At 28.1% G+C, this 23,248-nt stretch overlaps 1 protein-coding gene across 2 annotated transcripts in view; it reads left to right on the top strand.

Annotated features, from left to right (window-relative positions):
* The window catches only part of LOC107447150 (Ubr3 ubiquitin ligase), a 79,040-nt gene that overhangs the window by 16,737 nt on the left and 39,055 nt on the right, over positions 1–23,248 (top strand). For both annotated transcript variants that reach the window (XM_071186782.1, XM_016061985.4), the window contains exons 7-19: positions 1,656–1,884; positions 2,566–2,745; positions 4,713–4,846; positions 5,794–5,886; positions 6,879–7,034; positions 9,192–9,373; positions 9,486–9,619; positions 10,814–10,959; positions 12,531–12,697; positions 15,437–15,584; positions 17,687–17,782; positions 19,112–19,355; positions 22,180–22,314. In XM_071186782.1, coding sequence (XP_071042883.1) covers positions 1,656–1,884; positions 2,566–2,745; positions 4,713–4,846; positions 5,794–5,886; positions 6,879–7,034; positions 9,192–9,373; positions 9,486–9,619; positions 10,814–10,959; positions 12,531–12,697; positions 15,437–15,584; positions 17,687–17,782; positions 19,112–19,355; positions 22,180–22,314 — 2,044 coding nt within the window. The remainder of the gene's footprint in view (positions 1–1,655; positions 1,885–2,565; positions 2,746–4,712; positions 4,847–5,793; positions 5,887–6,878; positions 7,035–9,191; positions 9,374–9,485; positions 9,620–10,813; positions 10,960–12,530; positions 12,698–15,436; positions 15,585–17,686; positions 17,783–19,111; positions 19,356–22,179; positions 22,315–23,248) is intronic.

Here is a 23,248-nt window from a genome sequence, read left to right as displayed (position 1 = left end):
GGGTTAACTTAAATTAAGACTGCTTATACCTTATAAACGATAAAGAAGTGCAAATATTTCATTCTGTATCTACACACATTTTTTCAATAAATATTTTAAGTAAGATTTGTACATCTTAGTCAATTTATTTAATATCTTTCTTTAGCAAAACATATATATTTTCAAATTTATAAATTGATTTAAATCAATATGCGTATGAAGTCTTGATAGAAATCTGACTTTCTGTGCCTTAATCTAAATGAAATTCACAAATACTATATCGCGATACATCGCTATATCGCGATGCAAAACTGACGATATATCACGATATATAATTTCTAATATCGCCCAGTCCTAATCATGAGTTCACAAATATATTGTAAATATTAACTCATAGCTGAAAAAAGTGCTTTTGCTTTAATAAGGAGCTAGTAACTAACATTAAAATTGCAAACAACTCAATTTTCTTTCCTATATTAATATACCTTTTAAAATAATATTTAATAGATAAAAAATGCATTTAAAATAATATGCTGGTTTACAAAAGACAATAGCCTCGCATTTCACAAAAAAAGAGTTTATTAAGCAAGAAAAATATGATTGATAAATTTATTGCTTCCTTTAAAAAGAAAGCTAAACAGATAAAGAAGGACCGTAAATTACAACCACACTAGGATTTTAATTTAGGACATCACATGTCCCTCTTCCTTCATTCAAAGAGGATTCAAGGTTTTTTTTTGCATTTTTGTGTGCAAGCATCAAAGGGACTTAATACTTAAATGATTTCTTTGAAACCTTTTCTAAACCTAATGACTAAAATTTGTGTGATATTTTTGAATGAACGGTTCAGTGCCAATGTTATAACACTGCATGTATGGAAGAACAAACAGGTAATCGTTGTAATGAAAGGATCACTATAAGGGGGGTCATACTAAAGAGAATAGGCTGTATTAGCTATAATTGTTTTCACTTTTCTTAACTATTATAAATAGACCAACTTTCAAACAACTATAAAAAACATTGGTCCCACAGTGGACTGATCCATAAGATGGTTCCCAGCAGATCACTAAAGTCATGCATCACTGGCTGCGGTCAGTGTGCGGGTGGGTGATCACTTGGATGATTCTGCGTAGGGTCCGAGGGTATGCAGTTTTGGTCCTCGTTAAATTCTTTTGCCGTAAAATGCCTGACTTCGCATGCGGCTACCAAATCATCGAGCTACCAAAGCGGGGTGCCATCCGCTCAAAAGGATCAAAATTGTTATGGCATGTTTTCTGATCATCTTCAGGGATGATTCCCAGACCACCCCCAATCGCCCATTGTGCAGCTCTAGTGTGACGTAAATGAACAAGAACAAACATTGCTTCCTAGAATGTTCATGTTATGATTGTCTAAGGCAATTTTTTATCGCAATTTGTCAGATTTTATTGTTCATCATTAAAAATAAAATCTTCCTTATATGAATAATCAATTTCAGGCTCTACTATGTATTTACCTATGCTTACATTTTGTAAGCATCATTGAAAAATGTATTATTTTGAAAGTGGTGATTAGAGATTAGATTTTGCTTTCAGATAGAATTATTATGTTTCCCTTAACCTTTTAAATTTTTGTTATGTTTTTCTTTAAACTTTTTGTTAAAAAATTTATGTTGTTTTTCTCATTGAATCTTTTAGCAAGCATTTACAAAGATTTTTGTGAATCACTATGGAAGAATCAACAAAATGCTTGCAGAATCCAAGGACTCTGATACTCTTTCCAACAGAGTTGTGCATGTGAGTGTACAGTTATTTAGCAATGAAGATCTGGCCTATCAAATGACTAAAGAGTACAGACTCCTTCATGTAATGGTTGACAGCTTGTACCGTATGATGCATTCAATTGCACAGAAAAGTACTCTCCAGTGTAAGTAGGGATTAAAATTTGTGTGATTGTCATTTTAAGTGTAAACTTTTTATTTTTCTCAGCTGGATAAGTAAATGTATTTGCTATATTTTTAAAATTTTGTTTTCAAAAGTTGTTGATTTTTTTACAAAAATTTAATCTAACTATCTAACTAAACTTCATACAGTTTTCCTCAGTAAGTAGTTATTCAAATTTCTTTTTAAATCAAATTCTTACAGGTTGTTTTCAAATTTATATTTAAATTTTTTTTATTCTATATAAATCTTTATTCTATATAAATCTTTTAGCCACATTTATTTTAAACATGTTTCGGTTGAAGAAATTTTCTTTAAGGAAAAAAATAATAATAATAATAAATGAAAAAAGACTCAAAATGACAGAAAACTTGAAAGTTGTTACACCTTGAATTAGTATCTTTACATGTAGGATTTTAATGTTATAATTGCGGTGTTTGTTGAAATTAGTGGGAAGAATAGTTTCAAAATTAAGTATGCTAATTATATAAGTTTCTAATTAGTTTTTGGTTATAGGTATAGTGCGAGGTGCTCATTGATTATTTGTATATATTAATAGGCACTCTCACATAATTGTGAGTTTTGTAGTGACATGCATGAATAAATATCTATTATTATTATTATTATTATTATTATTATTATATATATTTTTTTTCTTCTTTTGTAGGTGCTGAAAAGAACCATCATTTTGTAGTTGATTGCAGTCATCACATAATGAAAGAACATTGTTATTGGCCGTTAATCAGTGACCTTAATAATGTTCTTACCCATAGTGCTGTTGCGTATGAGTTTATTAGTGATACTACGCTACTCTCATGGTGGTTTAAGTTTTTGTCTTTACTTCAAGGTAAAAAACCTTTAAGAATAATTGTAAATGGATGAATAATATTAATGTGTGTCATGGCAGAAATTACTGTTCTAACCTTGCAAATCAACAGATTATCATGTATGGGAACTTTTCTCTAATTTTAAATTTCTTTATGAATTTCATAACTTCTCTATTACTTTTGTTGCTTTATCATTGTTTTTTTAACATTAAAACTTATATTTGTATTATTAACTATTTAACTTTATTGGAGTTAAAATGAAAACTGTTTTATTTAGCTTTTGTAGCACAATATATTTATTTAGTAATTTCACTCTACAATGTTTATTTTTAAGATCTTAATTCAATATTTATGAGAATTCAGGAGAAAAAATAATAATTGATGTATGATCCAAAAATGCTTCGGTAAATAATTCAAATTCAAAAGTAACATTAAATAAAGTAAAAGTAAGGTATAAAAATTATTTTAGAGAAGGACAAATAATTACACTTAGCAAAAATAATTGAATAAATAAAATTATTCTACAGTGAAACTTCAAGGAAAGACCACCTCTATGAATGACCTCCTCTATATGCGACCACTTTTGGGAGGCACAGAGTTTCTTCCTTAGCATATCTGCCAAGTCTCCTGCTTACCCGTATATTCTCAAATTTCTCTGTGTTTGTTGAATTTTAAAAAAAATAAAAAATGGCTATAAAATATCCACTGATGGCAAAAATATTTCTCTTATTCCTCAACAGATAGTGCTATCGCCAGCACTGCAGTATGTTGACTGTTAATAATTTAAGTAATTATAAATAATGGTTTAAAAAATATTTTTTAGATTAGGATTTATAAACATATTTTTTACTTCGCTAAATGTAAGTGCTTATATTATTTCCAATTTTGAATTTCTCTTTTTGAGTTACATGATTATGTATCAAAAGTTTACTCGTAATCTAAGAAATGTCGCTAGTAAAATCTCCGTTATTTTATTTCTCCAATGTCGGCAGATATTCCATAGACTTTGTGCTGAAGAAAACCTTTAGGAGAGAGCATCAAAACCTTTTCTAGCGACCGGGAAAATCTCTGCACCAAATGCAGAAAACGTCAAATAAGGAAACAAGAAAAAATATCAAAACAAAAAATATTAACTAAACAAATAAGTAGCTTAAAATGTATTCAAAATATTTGTGTGGTTCTTATTTCTTTTTGATGATTGAATATTTGATTTCTTTTTGAGATCATCTAAAAGGTTGGTGCTACTATCTTGTGTTGCAATCAGAGTGCACTGAAGATGATGCTATCAATGATTTATTTTTATAGTAGAAAGTTAAATTAGAAAAAAAAAGTTATTTTGGAAAAACTAAGCATCTTGAGCAAGCAAATCTCTTCTCATTTTTTAAAGCTGTCTAATTTTCACGATATAAAATGAAACTTAAACAAAAACCATAAATGTTTAGTTATTTAAATAGTTCTATCATTCATAATTGGTAAAAATTTTTTTACTCATATTTTTATCAGTAGGGATCATTTTTATTGACTCTAAGTTTTATTCATTAATCTGGTTTGCATAACACTAACACAATTGCGTACACACAAGTGTCATTCCTGCACCAAGGAACTGACACTGACAAAAATTGAAATCGTTTGCGAAAAATCATGCACCTTCGATACTATTTTTGAAAAGTCAATGAAGGTCCAACCTCTATTAATGACCATTTTACAGTAGTAAAGAGAGTGGTCACTCCCAATAGATTTCACTGTATTAAAAAGTAAATAAATAATTGCATAGTTTTAAGTTAATATTTTTAAATTTTTCATTTGTTATTTTTCTAATTTTTGGGACACAATATATTTTTACTTGTTTACTTTATATTATATATTATAATTTTATTTGATATTTCTTCTGTTATAGATAAGTTGAATGGTCAACCTGGTCTATTTATTATCAGATGCCTTTTGTTATTTTGCTAACCATTTTTAAAAACTAATAATTTGTTTTCAGGTATGAATGTTAATAATCGTGAATTGAAATCACACGTTGAATTTGAATCTAATACTTACTACGCTGCTTTTTCTGCTGAACTGGAAAGTTCTGCAACACCAATGTGGGCTTTGATTTCCCACCTTAAAAATCCAGTAAGAAACCATTTATTATGTCAGTACATTAAAAGTTATGTCTCGGTTTTCGGTAAACTAAACTAATGTTTTATACTGTATACAACAGCTATTGTTGTTGACAGTATTATTTATGGTTTAATTTATCCAATACCTTATTTTAACTGTGAAAATTATTTTATTATAGTACATCAATAATAAAGTGTTTTTTTTTTGTTTTTTTTTTTTGAAATTTTTAAATACTTGTCTAGCTTATAGTAATGCTTCTCTTTTTTTTAGTTATTTATTTTGTGCTGTATGCTTACAAATATTTCTTTGTATTTGAAATGTTTCTCAAAAAAGCATGTTGTGTTTAAAATATTGGTTAGATTTTAAAAAGTAGATAAATATTGAAATGCAGCTCCAAACTACAGCTATAACATCAGTACCCGGTCTGTAATCTTATTAATTTTGTCTCAAGACCTGTATACTATTAATCGTCTATTTGGTCACTAAGTTCTACATTTAATCAATATTTATTATTGTTTAATCAATATCATTGTCCAAAAATCTAGTTTTGGAGATAATTAAAAGTTTTTTTAGTTGCTCAATGATTTACATTATGCCTTAATTTTTTTCTATAAACTGTTTTATTTTATCAGTTTTTAGTAAAGTGTATTTTTTCCTTCCTGTTTGCCAAATTAAAGAATCAAATTAATAATTCTGCATGATTTTTATTTTTTAAAATTTTATAGTAAAGTATGCTTTATTTTTTAGTCAGCTTAAATTTTCATTTATTTGTTGTTATTAATTATTTTTTTATAGATTAAACTTTATAAACTTTTATGGAATGGGCCAAACAAAAGAGGTGATGAAAGCGAATTATTTAGAAATTTATCTTAAAAATTATTTTAAAATAATATTAAGCTTCTTGCTTTTGTGATATTTTTTATGAAAATATTATAATATGCTGAGTTCTCCATTTTTAGGATGCTTTAGATCGCACCAAAACAGTGCTTGAAATTTGTACTAGAGCTCTTCATGATTGGTTTCAAGCTATTGGCTTTTCTGTTGGAGATGAGGTAAGACTTATTGTCTTCTTTTTTTGACGTCTTAATTTGTGCAAATCACTTTACATAGATATAGTGCACATTGAGTTTTAATACATTGTTAATTAATACTTACATTAGATGACAAGAAATGAAATATTTTCCTTTTTTTTCTAAGAACTTTTAACTCATGGTTATTGCCAGCTTATCATTAGTATAATATTAATGAGTTATGTAATAAAATATTTGTATTTATTTGGACGTGAAAACATTTGTTTGAATTGTCTGGTATGAATTATAATATATAAATGAGAATGAATTAGTAGCAAAATTGGACAATGATTGAACTTCCGTTATCCAGTATTGAACAATTGGACTTTTATTCAGAAATGCTATTTCTTCAAAGTAGGTTAGGTCTTAATTATTTCGGTCAATCAAGGTTTTACCACACAGAAGTTTTTAACTTATTAATTTTAGATTTTTATACTGTTAAAATTAATTTATTTCACCGAATTTACTTTTATGTCTGATGCTGAAGTAACTGTTAAAAAAAAAAACTTATGTAAAATAGAATAAGGATTGTAAATTTTGTAATGATGCTCAGTTAATAAGACACTTTTTTTTTTAATATTGTAATCTAAATCTGGATATGTTGGTATCACTAGTAAAAAAACAGAGAAAAAAACGCACCTGTTATGATAGATTCATTTTTGTCTGATGCTTAGGTAAAAATTCTTGTAAATAAATTTCTATAAATTATAATTGAAAATGCGCATAGAAAATCAATGCAATTTATTTTGATTGTAAATTTTTTGTAATGATGCTTAGTTTATAAGATATGATGTTGCTTATATTTTAAGCTAAATCTGGATATGATGATATCAATAATAAAAATAATTCAATTATAATATATTTTTGCGTATAATTTAAGTTTGTAATCTTTTAAAACATTTTTCTGTTTCAGCATTTTTATAACTTATTTTCTTTATTATTACTACTCTACTAACCTTATTTTCTGTGTTTAGATCAATCCATATCAAGTATCATTCCACATTCCCTTACATCGATGCTTTGCATCATTTCTTGGGGAAGCAGTGAGAGAGCAGGGTGGCTCATTGGATGAACTTCTTCCTGATGAGAAATTTCTAAAGTTACTGATGATGCATCCTCTCCAAGCACAAGTAAGTCCTCTTTTATTGTCTATTCTTTTTTCCCAAAATCATTTACTTAGGTAAATTTTTTACCTTCATTAGCGTTGCACAACTTTTTTGAGGGGAAGGCCACAGGGCTAAATAATTTTAACTTTAGAGGCTTAAATCTTTTATTGTCTGAAAATTGTTGTTTCAATTATAAGCATTTTAATCGTTCACATTCAAATCAATGTGTAAATAAGTTATATTTAAATGAAAAAAATCTGATAAATAATATTTATAAAATATTAAAGTATAAAAATATATTTAAAAAGCTTGATCATACTTTTTTTGAATAAAATTAAACATTTCTCTGTGGTAGAAATTTTTTTATATTTTTGTCTAATTACAGCTTTTATTAGATAAATTACACTTTTTGTTTTTAGATTAAAACTTTGTCTCAGTTTGTTTCAAAAATTTCAAGATTCAAAGAAATTTCTTTCGATATTTGAAGATTATAATTAAAATTGAAAATTTTAATTTTTGTGTTATAATTTAGATAATTTAGATATCTTGTCTGAATTCATCAGGTTTTAAAAATTAAAAGGAAAGTTAAGCAGTTAATTTTAATTTTTTAAATTAATTTTTGTCTAGAAGACAGGAGGAGGAATAGTTTAGGCATCTTGATCACTGCTCTTTAATTATTAATACTCAGCTAGAAATGTTGTTCTTTTAAGTTTGAATAATAAAGCCAAATAAAATAAATTTTTTGTAGCATTATATCTTTATTTTCAACCTTATAAACTCTTACTTAAAAACCAGGCAATTCTATTTTTTCTCTCTAAAAATCAGCATTCTGTGTTCATCTTTTCAGTTAAATTATCAAATTATCATATTTTCTTCATCTGTTTATTGCTTATTTCAGCCTCCCAAAATAATTAAATTATTCTTTTTTACAGAATTCAGTTGTTAAGGTTCAGATATACTGCCATTAATGTTACTTGTAAATAGACCAAATTATGTTATGAGTTTTGTCTGTTTTTCAAATTTTAAAACAAAAGTTTGAAGTAGGTTTATATAATTTTTTTGAAGTTATTTTTTTCATGACATTTCCTAAATTTTTAGAATAGATTCTCATTCTTAAGAGGTAGAAAATATGAAAATGTAGAAAGCAAACACTTTCATTTTTTCAGTTCTGAAATTCTTAAGCATTTCAATTCTCATGTGTAGGATTTGAAGAAAAAAATGCTTTTTTCTGAAATTATTATTATTGTTTTATTAATTTGAATTATTGTTTATAATGATTTAAAAATTACTAGCCTTGCCTTCTGATATAGCTAGTATTTTTTTAAGGGAGATTCATTTTTATGCCATTTAAATGAACAGAATTATACAGTACAGAACCCGTTATCCGGAAATCAGAAAACCGGAAAACCAAAAAAACCGGAGCGAAATTCGATAAATTTTCCCGCCATTTTTTAAATTTTTTTTTTTTCCTCAAAAGATTTTAGGATTTTTTTTTCTTTTTGGAAAGATACTTACCTTACTATCATTTTGGAAATAATCATTACTGTATTACTTCGTTTTTTCTTCTTTTTAAGATTATTTCCAAATATAATTTTTTTAGATGGCTTTAACAATAAAAAAAATGGCTTTTTGTAGCGATTCAGAAAACCGGAAAAATCAGCTATCCGGAATAGCGATGATCCCGATCATTCCGGATAATCGGTTCTCTACTGTACTAAAAAAGACAAAAATGAAGAAAATTTTATTTATCTCTGGTATCAGTACTGAAAAGTGAAAAATGAAAACCCTTTCATTTTATTTTCTTCATAAAATCTTACTGCTTTATGTTAATAAAGTGTGGACATATGTGTGAACAACCTTTGACAAAATTGTCTTCCTCCTTACAAAAGAAAAATAAAAATCTTTTGCTATTTTCAGGAATATTGTTTCAAATGGTTGACCTACTTAGCCTTTGCTTGGCTACTTATCTACTACAGCCCCTTATTTCCCATCTAACTATCAATATTCAGTTGATCAATTGCATCAAAAACTATTGTACACTATTGCATTCCATTATTTTTTATTTCTATTTTAACATTTAATTGGTGTAATTGCTATAGCAACAGTCACACCATAAGGACAATTGTCGCTCGGCTATTGTGAATTGTCGTTATAACAGACTTTTTCTGTAATAAATTTTAGGTTGCTTTCCATGAGATTTTGTGCAACATGTGGGTCCGCAGTGGATTACAGATCAAAGGCCAGGCGATGACCTACATTCAGTGCCATTTCTGTGTTTCGATTGTTGATGCTGATTTGTTCATTCTTCAGTTATGTGCAATGAAGTTAGATCCTGACGATTTTTTGAAAACAGTAATGCAAAGGTATTGTTTAAAACTTCTCTTTGTTTTTGCTCAACTCAGTTTTTTTTTTACGTAAATTGTTTGCAGAACTTCCAACATAGTAATGTAAAATTTATTACTGGGGTGTTTTCAGATTTCATGTTTGGGAATGGCTAACATTTCATCCCAGTCGGACTAACTCTTTTTTGGAAAGTGATAAAGTGTTGCCTATGCTAGAAGGAGCCCTTTCTTTTCTTGCTACCTTGCTTTCAATTCAAACAAATATTGGTAAGTTATTTTTTATTAAAGAAACATGCAAGTTATAAGCAGATTAAATTTAGTTGCTTCTTAAGTTCTTTGACTTTTACTTGTCTAATACTTGTAAAGGATATCTTTGCATGTATTAATTCCTTTTAATGTATTTTAAATTTTTCTAATTTATCCTAATAAATATGTTAAATTTGGATAATTGTTTCTTAAGTTCTTCTTTATTTTGATAACACCTGAATATAGTTAACATGCTAATGCTAAAATTTGTGTATTTATTTTGTTACAGTTAATTAGATTAACATTTTGATTCAACTATTGTAAGAAAAATATCGACAATATTTAGGAAAGTATTGGTTAACTTACCTAACAAATATTTTTGAGGACAATTGAAGAAGAGATTGCTATTTTAAATTCTTCTTTGTCTCATATAACTAACAAGAATAAAAGCAATGCTAAAGACAGAAAAGATCTGTATTTTATCGTCAATCAATACATTTTTGTCAATTAGAAACTTATGCCCTGTAATTTTTTTACAATTGATTTATCTTGAAAAATAACCCCTAAAAAGCCTCACCATTAGCAGCAACATATGTAAAATATTCCATGGTAATCCAAAAGGGCATTGAGAACTATTGAGAACTAAACATTGAGAACTATTTAATAACCAAATAATTGTAGGAAGAATATCTTTACCGTATCTTCGTAGAATATCTCTGTATCATTTTTTGTTGAATCTGGTTGAACTGTTAAAATGAAAAAAATCTTGAAGAACTATTGCAAGACACACAATTAATAAAATAACACACAATTTTCTAGCAATTTTAACTTTATTTTTGATATGCACATTTAGATTTCATCTTTTAATTGTTATTCTCCATTTTATTGAACATAAAAATCAAAAGCTTTCTAAAATACAATAATAAAATTTAGTGTAGTATTTCCGAAAGTTCTCAGCAGTTAAAAATCTAATTGTTGACATTTTAAAAAAGTGTTAAGAAAAAAGCCTTGTTGAGGCTTCATGAAAATGATAATGTGCTTAGTTGTGCTTACTTTGCTAATAATAGGCATATTAGAGTATTATATTTTTAGGTTTTACATTGTGCAAAATTCCGGCCGATTCAAGTTTAATGTGAGCTCTCTGATTTAATGAATTCTAATTTATGTATATATACATTTGATGTGTTTTTTTATGTGTTGCTGTTTATTATGCAGGTCAAACGGAAGAAGAAATTATTAGGCAAGAGATGGTTTCATTATTGTGTATGAGTGATCGCACACACTCTCAACTCATGGATTTCTTACCTGATCGATCTGGTGAAACTACTCAAAACAAAAATTTTGAAACCATTCTTGGAAAGGTACAAAATTTATCAGTGTTTCTGTTATATTGAAATTAAACATGTGTAATTCTATACCAATTTCTCCATTGGTTTTCCCATTTCTTTAAGCTTAATATGGGCAACTGAGAAAGCAAAGTTTAAGGCATTCGAAATCATTAGAAATTACTTTCATTTATACGTGACGTACTTCAAATACTTCAAATTATGCTCTAAAACTTCAAACAATGCACAGAGAAAAACACAAAAATAGTTTTACCAAATGAAAACAGGGTGCATAGCATTTTTAAAAAGTGCTTAGTTTTGATTTACGTTTTTTAAAAGCCCTTAAAGGTGCTTTTTTTATTTGGTTTTTGTAAAAAGTGCTTAATTTTTTATCTTTTAAGAAGAGATTTTTTCTTTGCCGCATCGATTGTTGTTCTAAATTGCAAAAAATTCATGATTTTTAAAATTTTTTCTGCAATATTTATCTGAAACTAGTTATTTTATCATGATTATGTAAAGTATTTGAATTTTATTGATTTTATGTTTATAAATTAAGAACTTTAAAATAAATTTTGTCACTGCACAGATCCTAGTTATGATTTTTTTTTGGGGGGGGGAGTGATTAAAAATATTTTTTGAGTGCTTAAAAAGTACTTAAAAGGTGCTTATTTTTTGATGAAAGATCTGGCTATGCACCCTAGAAAAATAAAAATGATGGATAAGGTAGCACAGATGATTAATTCTCTACTTAATGCATTCATTTATATGCAGATTTATTACTCATCCATTTATTGATAGGTAAAACAAAGACATTTAAAACAAGAAAGAATTTATATTTGAACAATCATGGTTTTAATTACGATTTCTCACAATTCCACATTAAAAGAAGCATTCACTGATGTCTTATTCCCCTACTAGCATATTGGAAAAAAACATATATATATATTTTAAAAGATGGACTAAATTTATATCGCCTGCTTGAAAATTTTTTTTATTGTCTGTTACCGTGTCCTGCTAATAGCACTGATACTTAATTTTCAATAATATCTAAGGAACATTTAAAAAAACATCATACATATTTAAGATAAAGCTTTTATCTACATACTAGCTATAAAAATTAAAATATATAAACTATAAACAAATTCAAGAAGTAGAAATAACTGCTTAAAATTCATAACACTGTTATTAATCCATATGCACAAATTCTGGATAGAGATATCTAGAAAATTAAATAATTTTAAGATACACTATTAGGATTGATTTTATTATTTTGAGATGTAGCTCTATTATTTAAGTCACGGACAAACTAGCTCATTTATTGCAGATTGTAAAAAAAAGTAAGAGCAAAATCAGTAAAGCCCCAGAAAGAAAACATTTTAAAATAACAGTGCACGATAGTTTGTGCTTTATACTTATTTTTACATTCTATTAGCAGTACAAGGGAAATTATATTTCTTTTAACTCTCTGTTGCCTTGCAATTTAGGCTAGTTTGTGCATACACTGCTCAGCCTGTTTGCTTGTGAGAGGCTTTCTTGTAGATTTAAGTTATTGTTTATGCTGAAAAGTGCTTAAATGAGTGTCAAAAGATGTATGTTTTATATTGTAGGTTGCTGATTATAAAGCGCCTAACTTTGAAACTGGTGGTGCAATGCTTCAGGGAACATTTGTGCCCAAACCTCACATATGGGAAGTAGAATATAATCCTATACATGTTCTCTTGAGATCAGTTCATAGAAGAGAATACCAGTCATCTTTAGATAGATATACTCAATAGTAAGAATATTTTTTACCCATACAATAATTCATTTTTCTTAAACTATCCTCGCAGATGTTATTAATATTCTTAAATTGTAAAATGATAATTTATTAAATGTTTTCATTTAAACTTAATGTTTTTCTTAATATATTAACTGTGTAACTAAAAAATGCTTTGAAAAACACTTTAAATATAATTTAATTTTGTAGCTTAAAAAGGTATGTACAGTTAAATTTTGATTGTTAAATTTCTTTAATTTAAAGCTCTTTTAAATCAAATGCAAAATATATTTATTTATTTTTTAAAAGTTCAGTATGTTTTTCTCATTTATTTATTTAGTATTGATAATATTTTGCGAAGGCAGTATGGAACATCATGTGTCCAGACATGTGATCGCAGGACTCATCATATCTGTTACTAAAAACTACCTGTGCAATATGATTTTATTAAATTGGCATATCATGCATGACGACCTTGGAAATAAATCAACAAATATCTCTTGAGTATACATTATACACATGCGATTTATAATTCATGCAAAAAAAAACAATTGTTTAATAATTTTATTAGTTTGAATTTATGTCATGGTATATTGTTGAAAGTAAAAGCTCAAATCTCTAAATTTAAAAGTCACAGGACAATAGTTCAAGTATCAAAGTAAACCAGGAGTAATTGTATTCCGAGTTTTTGTATCATTCTTCAGATTCTAAAAACTAGAAGCAGGGCATACGATTTTTGCACGAATATCGTAGAATTCCCTTTATCTCAAGACCATTGGTTTGTGGACTTCCGCGAGTCAAAAACTTATAATCCGACAAAATTTTGAAGCTTTTTATAAATCCCATTAACGTGACATTTACATGCATTCTTTCGACAATTATGTCTTACATCATTTTTTCATTAGTTTGATTCTTTTGGTTTGGCAGATTTTTGCCATTTTGAATATTTTGGAACTGTGCCAGAATCTGCAGATATTGCAATTCTTATTAACACCATTTAAAAATCTTTCATTGCAGTTCCTATTGACGTGATCTAAAAATTCAATGATACGACTTGTATTAACACATTTTTAAAACCAAATATCGTGATTCGTTTTCATGCAAGTTTAAAACCCAATGCCACCATTCGTATTCCCGCTTTTTTAAAACCAATATTATTCATATTCACTAGATCTATAATTATGTGCAGTGATTCATATTTGCGCAATTTAAAAACTTAGTATTGCAATTTCTATTTTTGCGTTTTTAAACTTCAATATTGCGATTCAGAATCACTCCATTTTAAAATCTGATATCGCAATTTTTGTATGAAGTAAATGTTTCCTTGAATTAGTTACTCTAAAGGTATGATATTCTGTATTAATAAGTAATTTAATTATAAACATGTGTAAACATTTAGTTATATACATTTAATTAATAACATGTATGGCATATAAATTGATATTAATTTTTTTGCACGTAAAATTTTCAGGATTTTTCACTCTGTGCCACTATAACCTCCTTGTAAACTTGGTTTTCGTTTGTTGATCAGTGAAATTGTACAATGAAGTCTACTGAGCCGCGATGGCTCAGGGGATAGAGCGTTCGCCTTCCAATGAGGCAAACCGGGTTCAAATCCCAATCGATATGAATTCCGCATCCAGCTTACACCTACCACGGTGCTGATGAGAAATATCCTCAGTGGTAGACGGATCATGTATTAGAGTCCCCTTGCCGTCAGGCTAACCGTGACAGGTTCTCGTGGTCTTCCTCTCCATATAACGCAAATGCGGGTTAGCTTCATCAAAAAGTCCTCCATGAAGGCAAATTTCTCCCAATACTCGTTCCAGGAGTTCCCTTGTCTTCTGGATTGGGTTCTAAATTACAAGGCTACAGAGTTGAACATTGGTAGTCGTAAACCCATAAAAATTGTCCCAAATCCCAGCCTTAATTAATTAGTGATTATCATAATTAACTTATAATTTGCACTAGTTATTAACTCTTGAGATCATTCATGTATCATCAATTAGTAGCTTTTAAAACTTTACAATTATTTGGTTTTTTATTTAAGTTCTGTTAAATTTATTTCTATTGTTTTTGTTTTACATCATTCTTACATTGAGTAAAAAAAATTGTTGCAGTTTACACGTGTGCCAATTGTTTTTGAAACTGATGTAATAAAAATGCTATTAATATTTTTTGTAGTGTCAGAGTGAATTAGTAAGTTATTAGATTAAAAAATGTTGATCAAATTAATGCCTTTGTGTTATTTGTTTATGCAAAAAAAATTTTATAATAAAAAAGACTTTATGCCAATATTTTGTATGATGGAGTTTCATATTCAAAAATTCGTTATTGTGTTTTTTTATGCATGCTAAGTGAAGTACGTATTTGATACTAATAAAATGATTTAAATAAAAAAGTTAAACCAAAGCACGCAAAACGAAAATTTAAAGATACGAATGTTAGTTAAAATTAGAAAGTATGTATGAGGAAATTTCATTTTGCTTGTTTTTGGTTACAACTTTTTATTTACGTAAGACAAATATGGTTTTAGCAGCTTTTAGCACTTTTCCATTTTGCCTTATTATTTTAAAGTTTTTATCTTAAAATTTGTTTAAATCAATTTCACACTTTGATTGGATACTAATAAAATGTTAAGTTCACATTCTGAACAAAAAAAAGAAAAAGTCTTCATTTCTCATTTTGAAAAATTAAGAATAGTACTTTTAATTTTCCATATATATATGCATAGACTTCTTTTTCAATTTTCTTTAGTGTTCGCCAATCTAACAAGATTCCAAATACTGCCAGGCCATGGGCACCATTTAGAATACCTAATCCAGTTTTTAAACAATTTCATGACCCTCGTAGAATATTGCATTGCAAAACGATGCATGGTATTATTTTCACAATTTTGCACAGAGTAAGTATTTTTATTCTTTAATATTTATGTATTTCTCTTATTTGTCACTCTAATCAAGCGATATACCACAATACGCTTGGCCACAAAGAAGGCCACCCCTTTCAATACAGTAGAATCTCTATCGATTGTTTTTCATTTGTCAATTTATTATGACTGATTGATACAGGAAAACGATTAATGCAGGTCACTGTGAAATGCCTTGAAAAAGGAATGAAAATATTAAAGATTTCAAATTTAATGAATTTACTATAATTATGGAATATTTTAATGGTATGTTCTTTCTTCAAAAATATTTATAATGCAAAAAGATTAATAAAAAAATTTATTTATTTAAAATTCATTGAAATTTTTTGTTTGAACAAGTTCTTTTATTTTCTCAACACATTTTCCGCATTTGGGACAAATTGCTGTCCTTTTTGTGTAAATTACTGCAAATATAGAATGTTTCTTTTTCTTTCAAACGCTTTTGAGGCTTCCGCAATTTTTGCCGCTTATTGTGTTTCTATTTCATCATCATTATTATTTTGCACTTCTCCAGTTTCTGCTAATATATTTTTGACTGACATTATCCAACAGGTTTCAGCATTTTCATCCACTGATACTTAGACATCAAACATGATGTTTGAGGTGTTTTTTTTTCAAACTGTAACAAATTTTCTTCATCATCATTCGCACTTGGAGTTATTGCTTTTCCTTTAAAAACAAAAGATTTAAAATTTCTGAATAATAGATCCAGGTATCTTTGAATTTCAGAAACGATCTAAATAAGTGTTATTAATGTCATAAAGATAGCGCTTGTGATGAGACAGATTAAACAAGATGATACGTTCCGGAAAGTGAAAGATGCAGGAATGATGGATCAAGGTTCAACTGTACTTTTTGTAATAAACAGAAATTTAAGAGGAAAATAAAGGCTTTGGATATTTTTGTTTCTCCATTGCAGATTTCTTCAAATTAAAGAAGTAAACCAAAAGTTCCCACAAATGACGCTTATTTGGCACAAAACTTGACATTTTTACACGAAAACAATTGCGTAATGCAAATACGGAATCACCAAAACTTTAAGGTTATGTTGTTATCAGATGAACAAACTTACAACAAGACATTTAACACCAGTCCATTTCTACATAACCTTCTGGTAGTGTTGTCTTGTGACGAACGGCGAGAACTTATTTGTACACCCAATATAATACAGTACAGAACCCGTTATCCGGAAATCGGAAAACCAAAAAACCGGAATAAAATTCGATATATTTTCCCGCCATTAAAAAAATTTTTTTTTTTTTTTCCTCATAAGATTTTAGGATTTTTCTTTCTTTTTTGAAAGGTGTTTACCTTACCATCATTTTGAAAATAATCTTTAGTGTATTACTTCATCGTTTTTTCTTCTTTTTAAGATTATTTCCATATATATATATTTTTTTACTTGGGTTTAACAATAAAAAAACGGCTTTTTGTAGCGATTAAAAAAACCGGAAAAATCACTTACCGGAATAGCGATGGTCACGATCATTCCGGATAATCGGTTCCTTACTGTAGTATCAAAATTGAAACTTCAAGATATCTTTATTTTTATTTCACTGTAATTAAATATTCTCTATGGTCTAAGGTAGTGAATTATTAAAATGTAGCACTAGATGTTGCTTGTCAATAAATAGGTAAACATTGATGATTTGGCATTGCTAAAAGACACTTACTATCTATACTTACACTATTTCTTATTTTATTTCTACTTCTGAAAGCATAACATAATTGTAAAATATTTCTAAGTGCTAAATGGTAACATTTTCTACTATGTGTCCTTTTTTTTCTTTTTAAATTTTAAGCAATAAATATCTAATTTTAAAAATGAATATTACCACGGAAATAAATCTTTTTAATCATAATCAACTTGCAAGAGGAGTGAACGTAGCAAACAAATATACTGCCCAAAGTTTTTAAAATAACTGAATTGCAATTTGTATAATTGCTTGGTACATTGGTGTATACGCCTTTCTACCTGGGTCTTTTCTGGAAACTAGTATCACTAGTTATTTAAATATAAAAACTAATATTAAATTATACAGAGTAAATAATAATATAATTAAATTATCTTTTAACAGGCTGTGAATGATCCAGACATACCTGAACAAGTTCTTCAGTTCTGCATCTACCTTCTTGATATGGCAGTGAGGTTTCCATCTACTGAATCTCAAGATGTATGTATCAGATTTAAACGTATAATTGTAATTTCATTTATCATGCATCCTCAAGATGTTGCTTTTAAAAACTTGAATGTTATTGCTTTTATTATTGATTTACTCATACAACAATTCAAGGTTAAAATCATTTTGTTGCTATGTAATTTCCTTTTTTAAAAATATAACAAAAATTAAAAATCTAATAATGATATGATTAGGAAATATAAATTAGCTTTTAAACAGAAACAGGACTGCTTGTAGGAAATTCACTTTACGAGTAATAAATAAAATGTTTGAAAGTTATTTCTAAAATAAGATAATAATTATAAAAAACTATGTATGTTCTTAAGTTGCAGATATTGATTTGTAGAATTTCGTACATTGGATATTTTAACTTATACTTAACAACTTATTCTTTGACATTAGTTTAATACTTTGCTGTTCTTTTGTCCCTTCAAAAGTTACCTATCTCACCTGCTTGAAAAATTTATTGAAAACTCTGGAAATTCATGCTATTATGAAGCAATATTTCTTAGGTAGAACAACAACATTGCAGATCACACGGAATATTAAATACTGTATTTAGCTCTTGTGCTAGCTCGCTTTAGTGCTGGTGCAATGAGGACCAATCCCCAAGAAACACCCCTTCTGATTCATGCATAAAAAAAGCAAATATTAAATAGTAAGTTCTTAAATGATTTTATAAAGCCAGGCTCATCAGTCGTGATAGAAATATACTGAAAATAATTAGACAAAATTTTGCACAAATTTAGAGAGAAGTAGCCTAGATTGGTCAACAGCTTGTCACCTATCTTATTGCCGAACCACGCACTGTGCAAATGATCTTAGCAAAACTGTAGGAAATGGAATAGGAAGTTCTTCAACATCCTCTATACTTATTAGACCTATCCCCCTCTGACTACCTCGTCTTTTTAAAATTGGACATCTTCATAGAAAATAATTTTATTCTGAAAAGCTGGCTTTGCAGAAATTTATTGACTCTCAACCGTCAAGGTTTTATCCCACTTGCCTTTATAACTTGTTACAAAAGTGTATTGAAAGCACGAATAAAATCTTTACATCCATAAGCTATTGGCCAACTTAGTCTTTCTTTTCTACAAATTTCATACTTGATGACCCAATAGCAAACTAATACATTGATTATTTTCATTCATTTGTGATTTCTTTATTGAATTTTATTTCTCCTTAGGTGTTATCTGTTTTTTGACATTTTAAATAAATAATGATTTCGCTGCATATAATTTCTATTACTTTTTTCATTATTGATTACTTACTCAAATTTTGTGGAATGATATAGTTTGGACAGTTTTATTAATTTTCTTACAGAGTACCACCAGTGAAGACAGGAAAGAGGTGAATGATTTAAAATACGAAGAATGGTTTGATAGCTCGAGAACTTTGGATAATGTATCAAAAGTCATCGAGCGCATTGTAATAACGGAGAAAGTGGAGATGTCAATGAGAATGGTTGAGGAAATGGAAGTAGATGAAGAAATGGAGGAAGACATGGATTTAAGCTTGAATGGCATTTATACTGTTTATGATGTCCATAGTCCTATCATAGAAGAAGGTGACTTAATGATTATTGAATTCTTATAAAGTACCGAGTATTTGTATTTTAGTTTACTTTTCAATGTTGGTTTAAAATTTAGGCAATAGATTTATATTTTAGTTAATGTCATTTAAAGTTAATGCTATTTTAGAATAGTATTATTCTAAACAAATATACTGTTTAGAGTGAAACTGAAAGTAAAAGTGTTAATTTGTTTATACTTCTGTCATCCTTAATAATTTCCAATTGTAAGTATAAAAGTTGTTAGATTATTATTTTTTAATTGTTAGGAAATGTTGATGTTGTTAACCAAAAATGTGGAGAATTTCTGCTACAAATCTATAAAATATACAGGTTTGAATTTAAAGCCAGTTTAAACAATTCCAATACATATTGCAACAATTTCTTGTTTTGGCAACACAAATTTAATTTGATTTAACAAATTCATAATATAAATTTCTACAAAATACTTTTGAACAATTGTTCAATAATACTATTCATCCCAGTAGCAGAAACCTTCCAGCATGGCAGCAGGTACTGTAGATTATTTTTCATCTGAGATTTTTAAAAAAAGATCAGATTTTTTTAAAAAAAGTTAGAAAGCAATTGCTAGCCAAAAAAACAAGGCACAAATTAAAGATCAAATGAAAAAGAATTTTTTTTTCTGTCTTCATTTGTGAAAAATAAGGAAAAGTGTGTCTTTTTTTAAAAAAATTTATCCCGAAGAAAAACTTTCTAAATGTTATTTTCCCGATCTGTCAGCAAAGTACCTATGATGGTATGATAATTATCTTCATTTAAAGAAACTTTAAGCCGGCATGAATCAGAATGCTGTAATTTACAATTCTGTTAATTTCTTCCTTTAAAATGAAAGGTTTATATAACATCTTCAAATTAAACCATTGATTCTAATTTCTTTATTGGATCAATAAAAACATCTATTTTTTCTAATTTAGGGTAAGGCTTAAGTATGATTGCACATGAGATTCAAATTAAATTAAAAAAACGTAAAGTTTATATGCATAACTTTATTATATTTAATGTTTGCAAATTGTGCTAAATATGTGTTAAACTAAGCTTAAATTTTATAATAATAATCTGCCTAACTGCATTAAAGCCACAGATAGATTTGAATTTGAGAAGATAGTGCTGCAGATTGACTTTATAAATTCTTCCAGCAGCTATTCACTTGGATGGTACTATTTCTTTGTAAATATTTCTGCATAAATTAATTCTTCTAGTTAGAATTTATGTATTTTAGTAATATAAAATCTTTAAAGTTTAACATATTAAACTTTTGCCTTGTGATATTTGGTTTCTTTCAATACCTTTTTCCCCCTAAAAATGTAAGTTTTTATTTTATTTATTTAATAAAAAGATGTATTTTAAATTTTTGACCAATATGTGGTCTAGAATTTTATTGACATTTACCTGGAAAAGTAATTTATATCTGTAATTGAGTAGATACCTGTAAGTCGATATCTTTTTTGTAATGTAAAAAAGTTAATAATCAATTTGTTGAAAGAAATCATTCTTTTTGCATATTTGTGAAAACATGGATATGCTTAGATGGTTATTCGTACGTTGCATATGGTTTCACGGCTATATATAAACTCAATAATGAAGAGTTGGCTTGCATATTATTTAATTATTATTAAAAATAACATTCAAACAGTGCAGAGGGTAAACAAAAAAAAGTGTTCTTACTTATTACAGCTAATTTTCTGCATATGTGTTTATGGTAAAAAAGATATGAAAATGATTAAAATTTCACGTTTAGAAAATGCTATGGCTAATAACTAGTATGTAATTTTTACTATTTCACTAAATAAGCTCCACACTTTTCATTTAATTCCTTTAACTTAACAATTATTTTGGACTTTTTAGTTGAGTGGTTAAATTAATAGCTGAGTTTATTATTATTAGGACAAAAACTATAAAAAATTTACTCTAGATGGGGAAAATATTACCATATTTTTTACTTTTATATTCTTCATTAAGCGCGCTGCCATGCCACAGATCCCTGGTTCGATCCTTGGGCCAGGCAAGGTTGACTCAGTCTTTCATCCCTTCAGTGGGTCGATAAAATCAGTACCAAGCATGCTTGGGAGCTAAACACTGGCTGTTCTGCGTTGGGCTGGCCACCCAACCGGAACATCTGGTCTTGTACCTCAGAGCCCAAAGTTCAAGAAAACTGAGATGAGCATAGTAGGCCTTGTCCCTCTGTGGGCTGTCATGCCACTGAGTTTAGTTTTATAAGAAGGCATGCCACTGCAAAACTGAACTACCGTTAAAGCATTAAATTTTATTTTAAATTAAGCGAAAACCTTTATGGATGTGTATGCAATGTTTGTCAAGATGTTCAGTCAAAGAAGCTGTGAGTAATTTGTTTTTCAGTGGCATTTAGGAGATGGAAAAGGACGTATCAAAGTTGACATTAGTTACACAATATCCTGATAACAGAGTCACAGTATCATTAAAATAGTGCTTTCATATGAAATGGTGAGGAGTTTTTAAACATTTAGGAGATGGAAAAGAATGTATGAAAGTTTACACTAGTTACACAATATCCTGATAGCAGAGTCACGGTGGTGCTTTGAATAATAACAAAACAGTATTAGCTGATATATTCCAGCAGCTGTAAAGTCAAAAATGAAGTAACTAGAAGGGATATTACCTTGAATACCAGTAAAGGTGTTTCGATTGTGTCTCTTATTTTCTTTATTTTACAAGACCGCTGACAAAATTTTTTAAAGCCACCCTATAGTACTCTATCTATATTTTTAATTATATTTCACATGTGTTGTACTTCTTGTTTTTACTTAAATCTAATTTCCCGCAGATCCCACAGATCAGCCCACTCTTCCATCCTCAGTCCCACAGCTTGCTCTACCAGCAGCTGCTGCTGCAGCATCAGCGCTAAATACTGTGACGTCAAACGAAGCACAAATGCTTCCATTTGATCCAGAATTAGCTGGTAAGTTATGACAGCCTCTTAGTTTAAATAATTTATAATCTTCCTTAAGTTTTGTCTGTTGATTATAAACAAGGCTGGGTTGCTCATGACCTAAAAATATTTAGAAAGGAAAATGTCATAAAAAATACAGAAAAAAACCCCTAAAATCTTTCAAAAATGACCTTTAAGTGAAAAATAATGGCCTTAATTTTTAAAAATATGTTTTATGTCAGTTTTTTTAATATACATACATATATATATATATACTATTTGAAAGTTAATAATGAGTTACTTAGCAGTATAAATAAATAAATGAATTACAATAAAGTTTTTTAATTAGTTTTAAGATAACTATGTTTTGCAATATAGTTATGTTTTGGCTAAAAATATCTTTGTGAATAATACAATCACTTTTAAATGAAGTGTTGCTCGAGTTTTCAGTTATTTTCTTAACATTTACCAGTGAGAAGTGATGTATTAAGAAGAAATCAAACTATGCAATTGTCTGTATAATAATGCTTTCTTCTGTATAAGTGTAAAATTAATTAGCCCTAAACTTTTTAAAATTAGTTGAACTAGTGTGTAAGAAAATTAAGTTAACATACTAAGTTAATTTAAAGTAAATATCCTATATTAGTTTAAATTTTTTAAATGTTTAAGCTGTTAAAAAAATTTTTCATAGTAAAATTTCTATTTTTGTGGAGATTTGCTACTCAGTAATTACTCATTGAGTAGCACTGTTTCTGTATTATCAGATGACGATAAATGGGCTACTTATATGTATTTTGAAGAAAAATAAAAAAAGTTATAAAGTGGAAAAAAGTTATTTTTGTAAAACTGCAAAAAGCAAAGATCTAAAACAAGAAAAATAAATGCAACCTGCAACATCTAGAATTTTCTAAAACCAGAGCAATAATTTCACAATGTAGCTGTTTTTAATTTAAATTCTAATTTT

Source organism: Parasteatoda tepidariorum, chromosome 10 (assembly GCF_043381705.1).
Source record: "Parasteatoda tepidariorum isolate YZ-2023 chromosome 10, CAS_Ptep_4.0, whole genome shotgun sequence".
In the NCBI taxonomy this organism is placed as follows: domain Eukaryota; kingdom Metazoa; phylum Arthropoda; class Arachnida; order Araneae; family Theridiidae; genus Parasteatoda; species Parasteatoda tepidariorum.
Note: the sequence above shows the minus strand (reverse complement) of the source record. Positions and strands in the feature narration are given on the sequence as shown.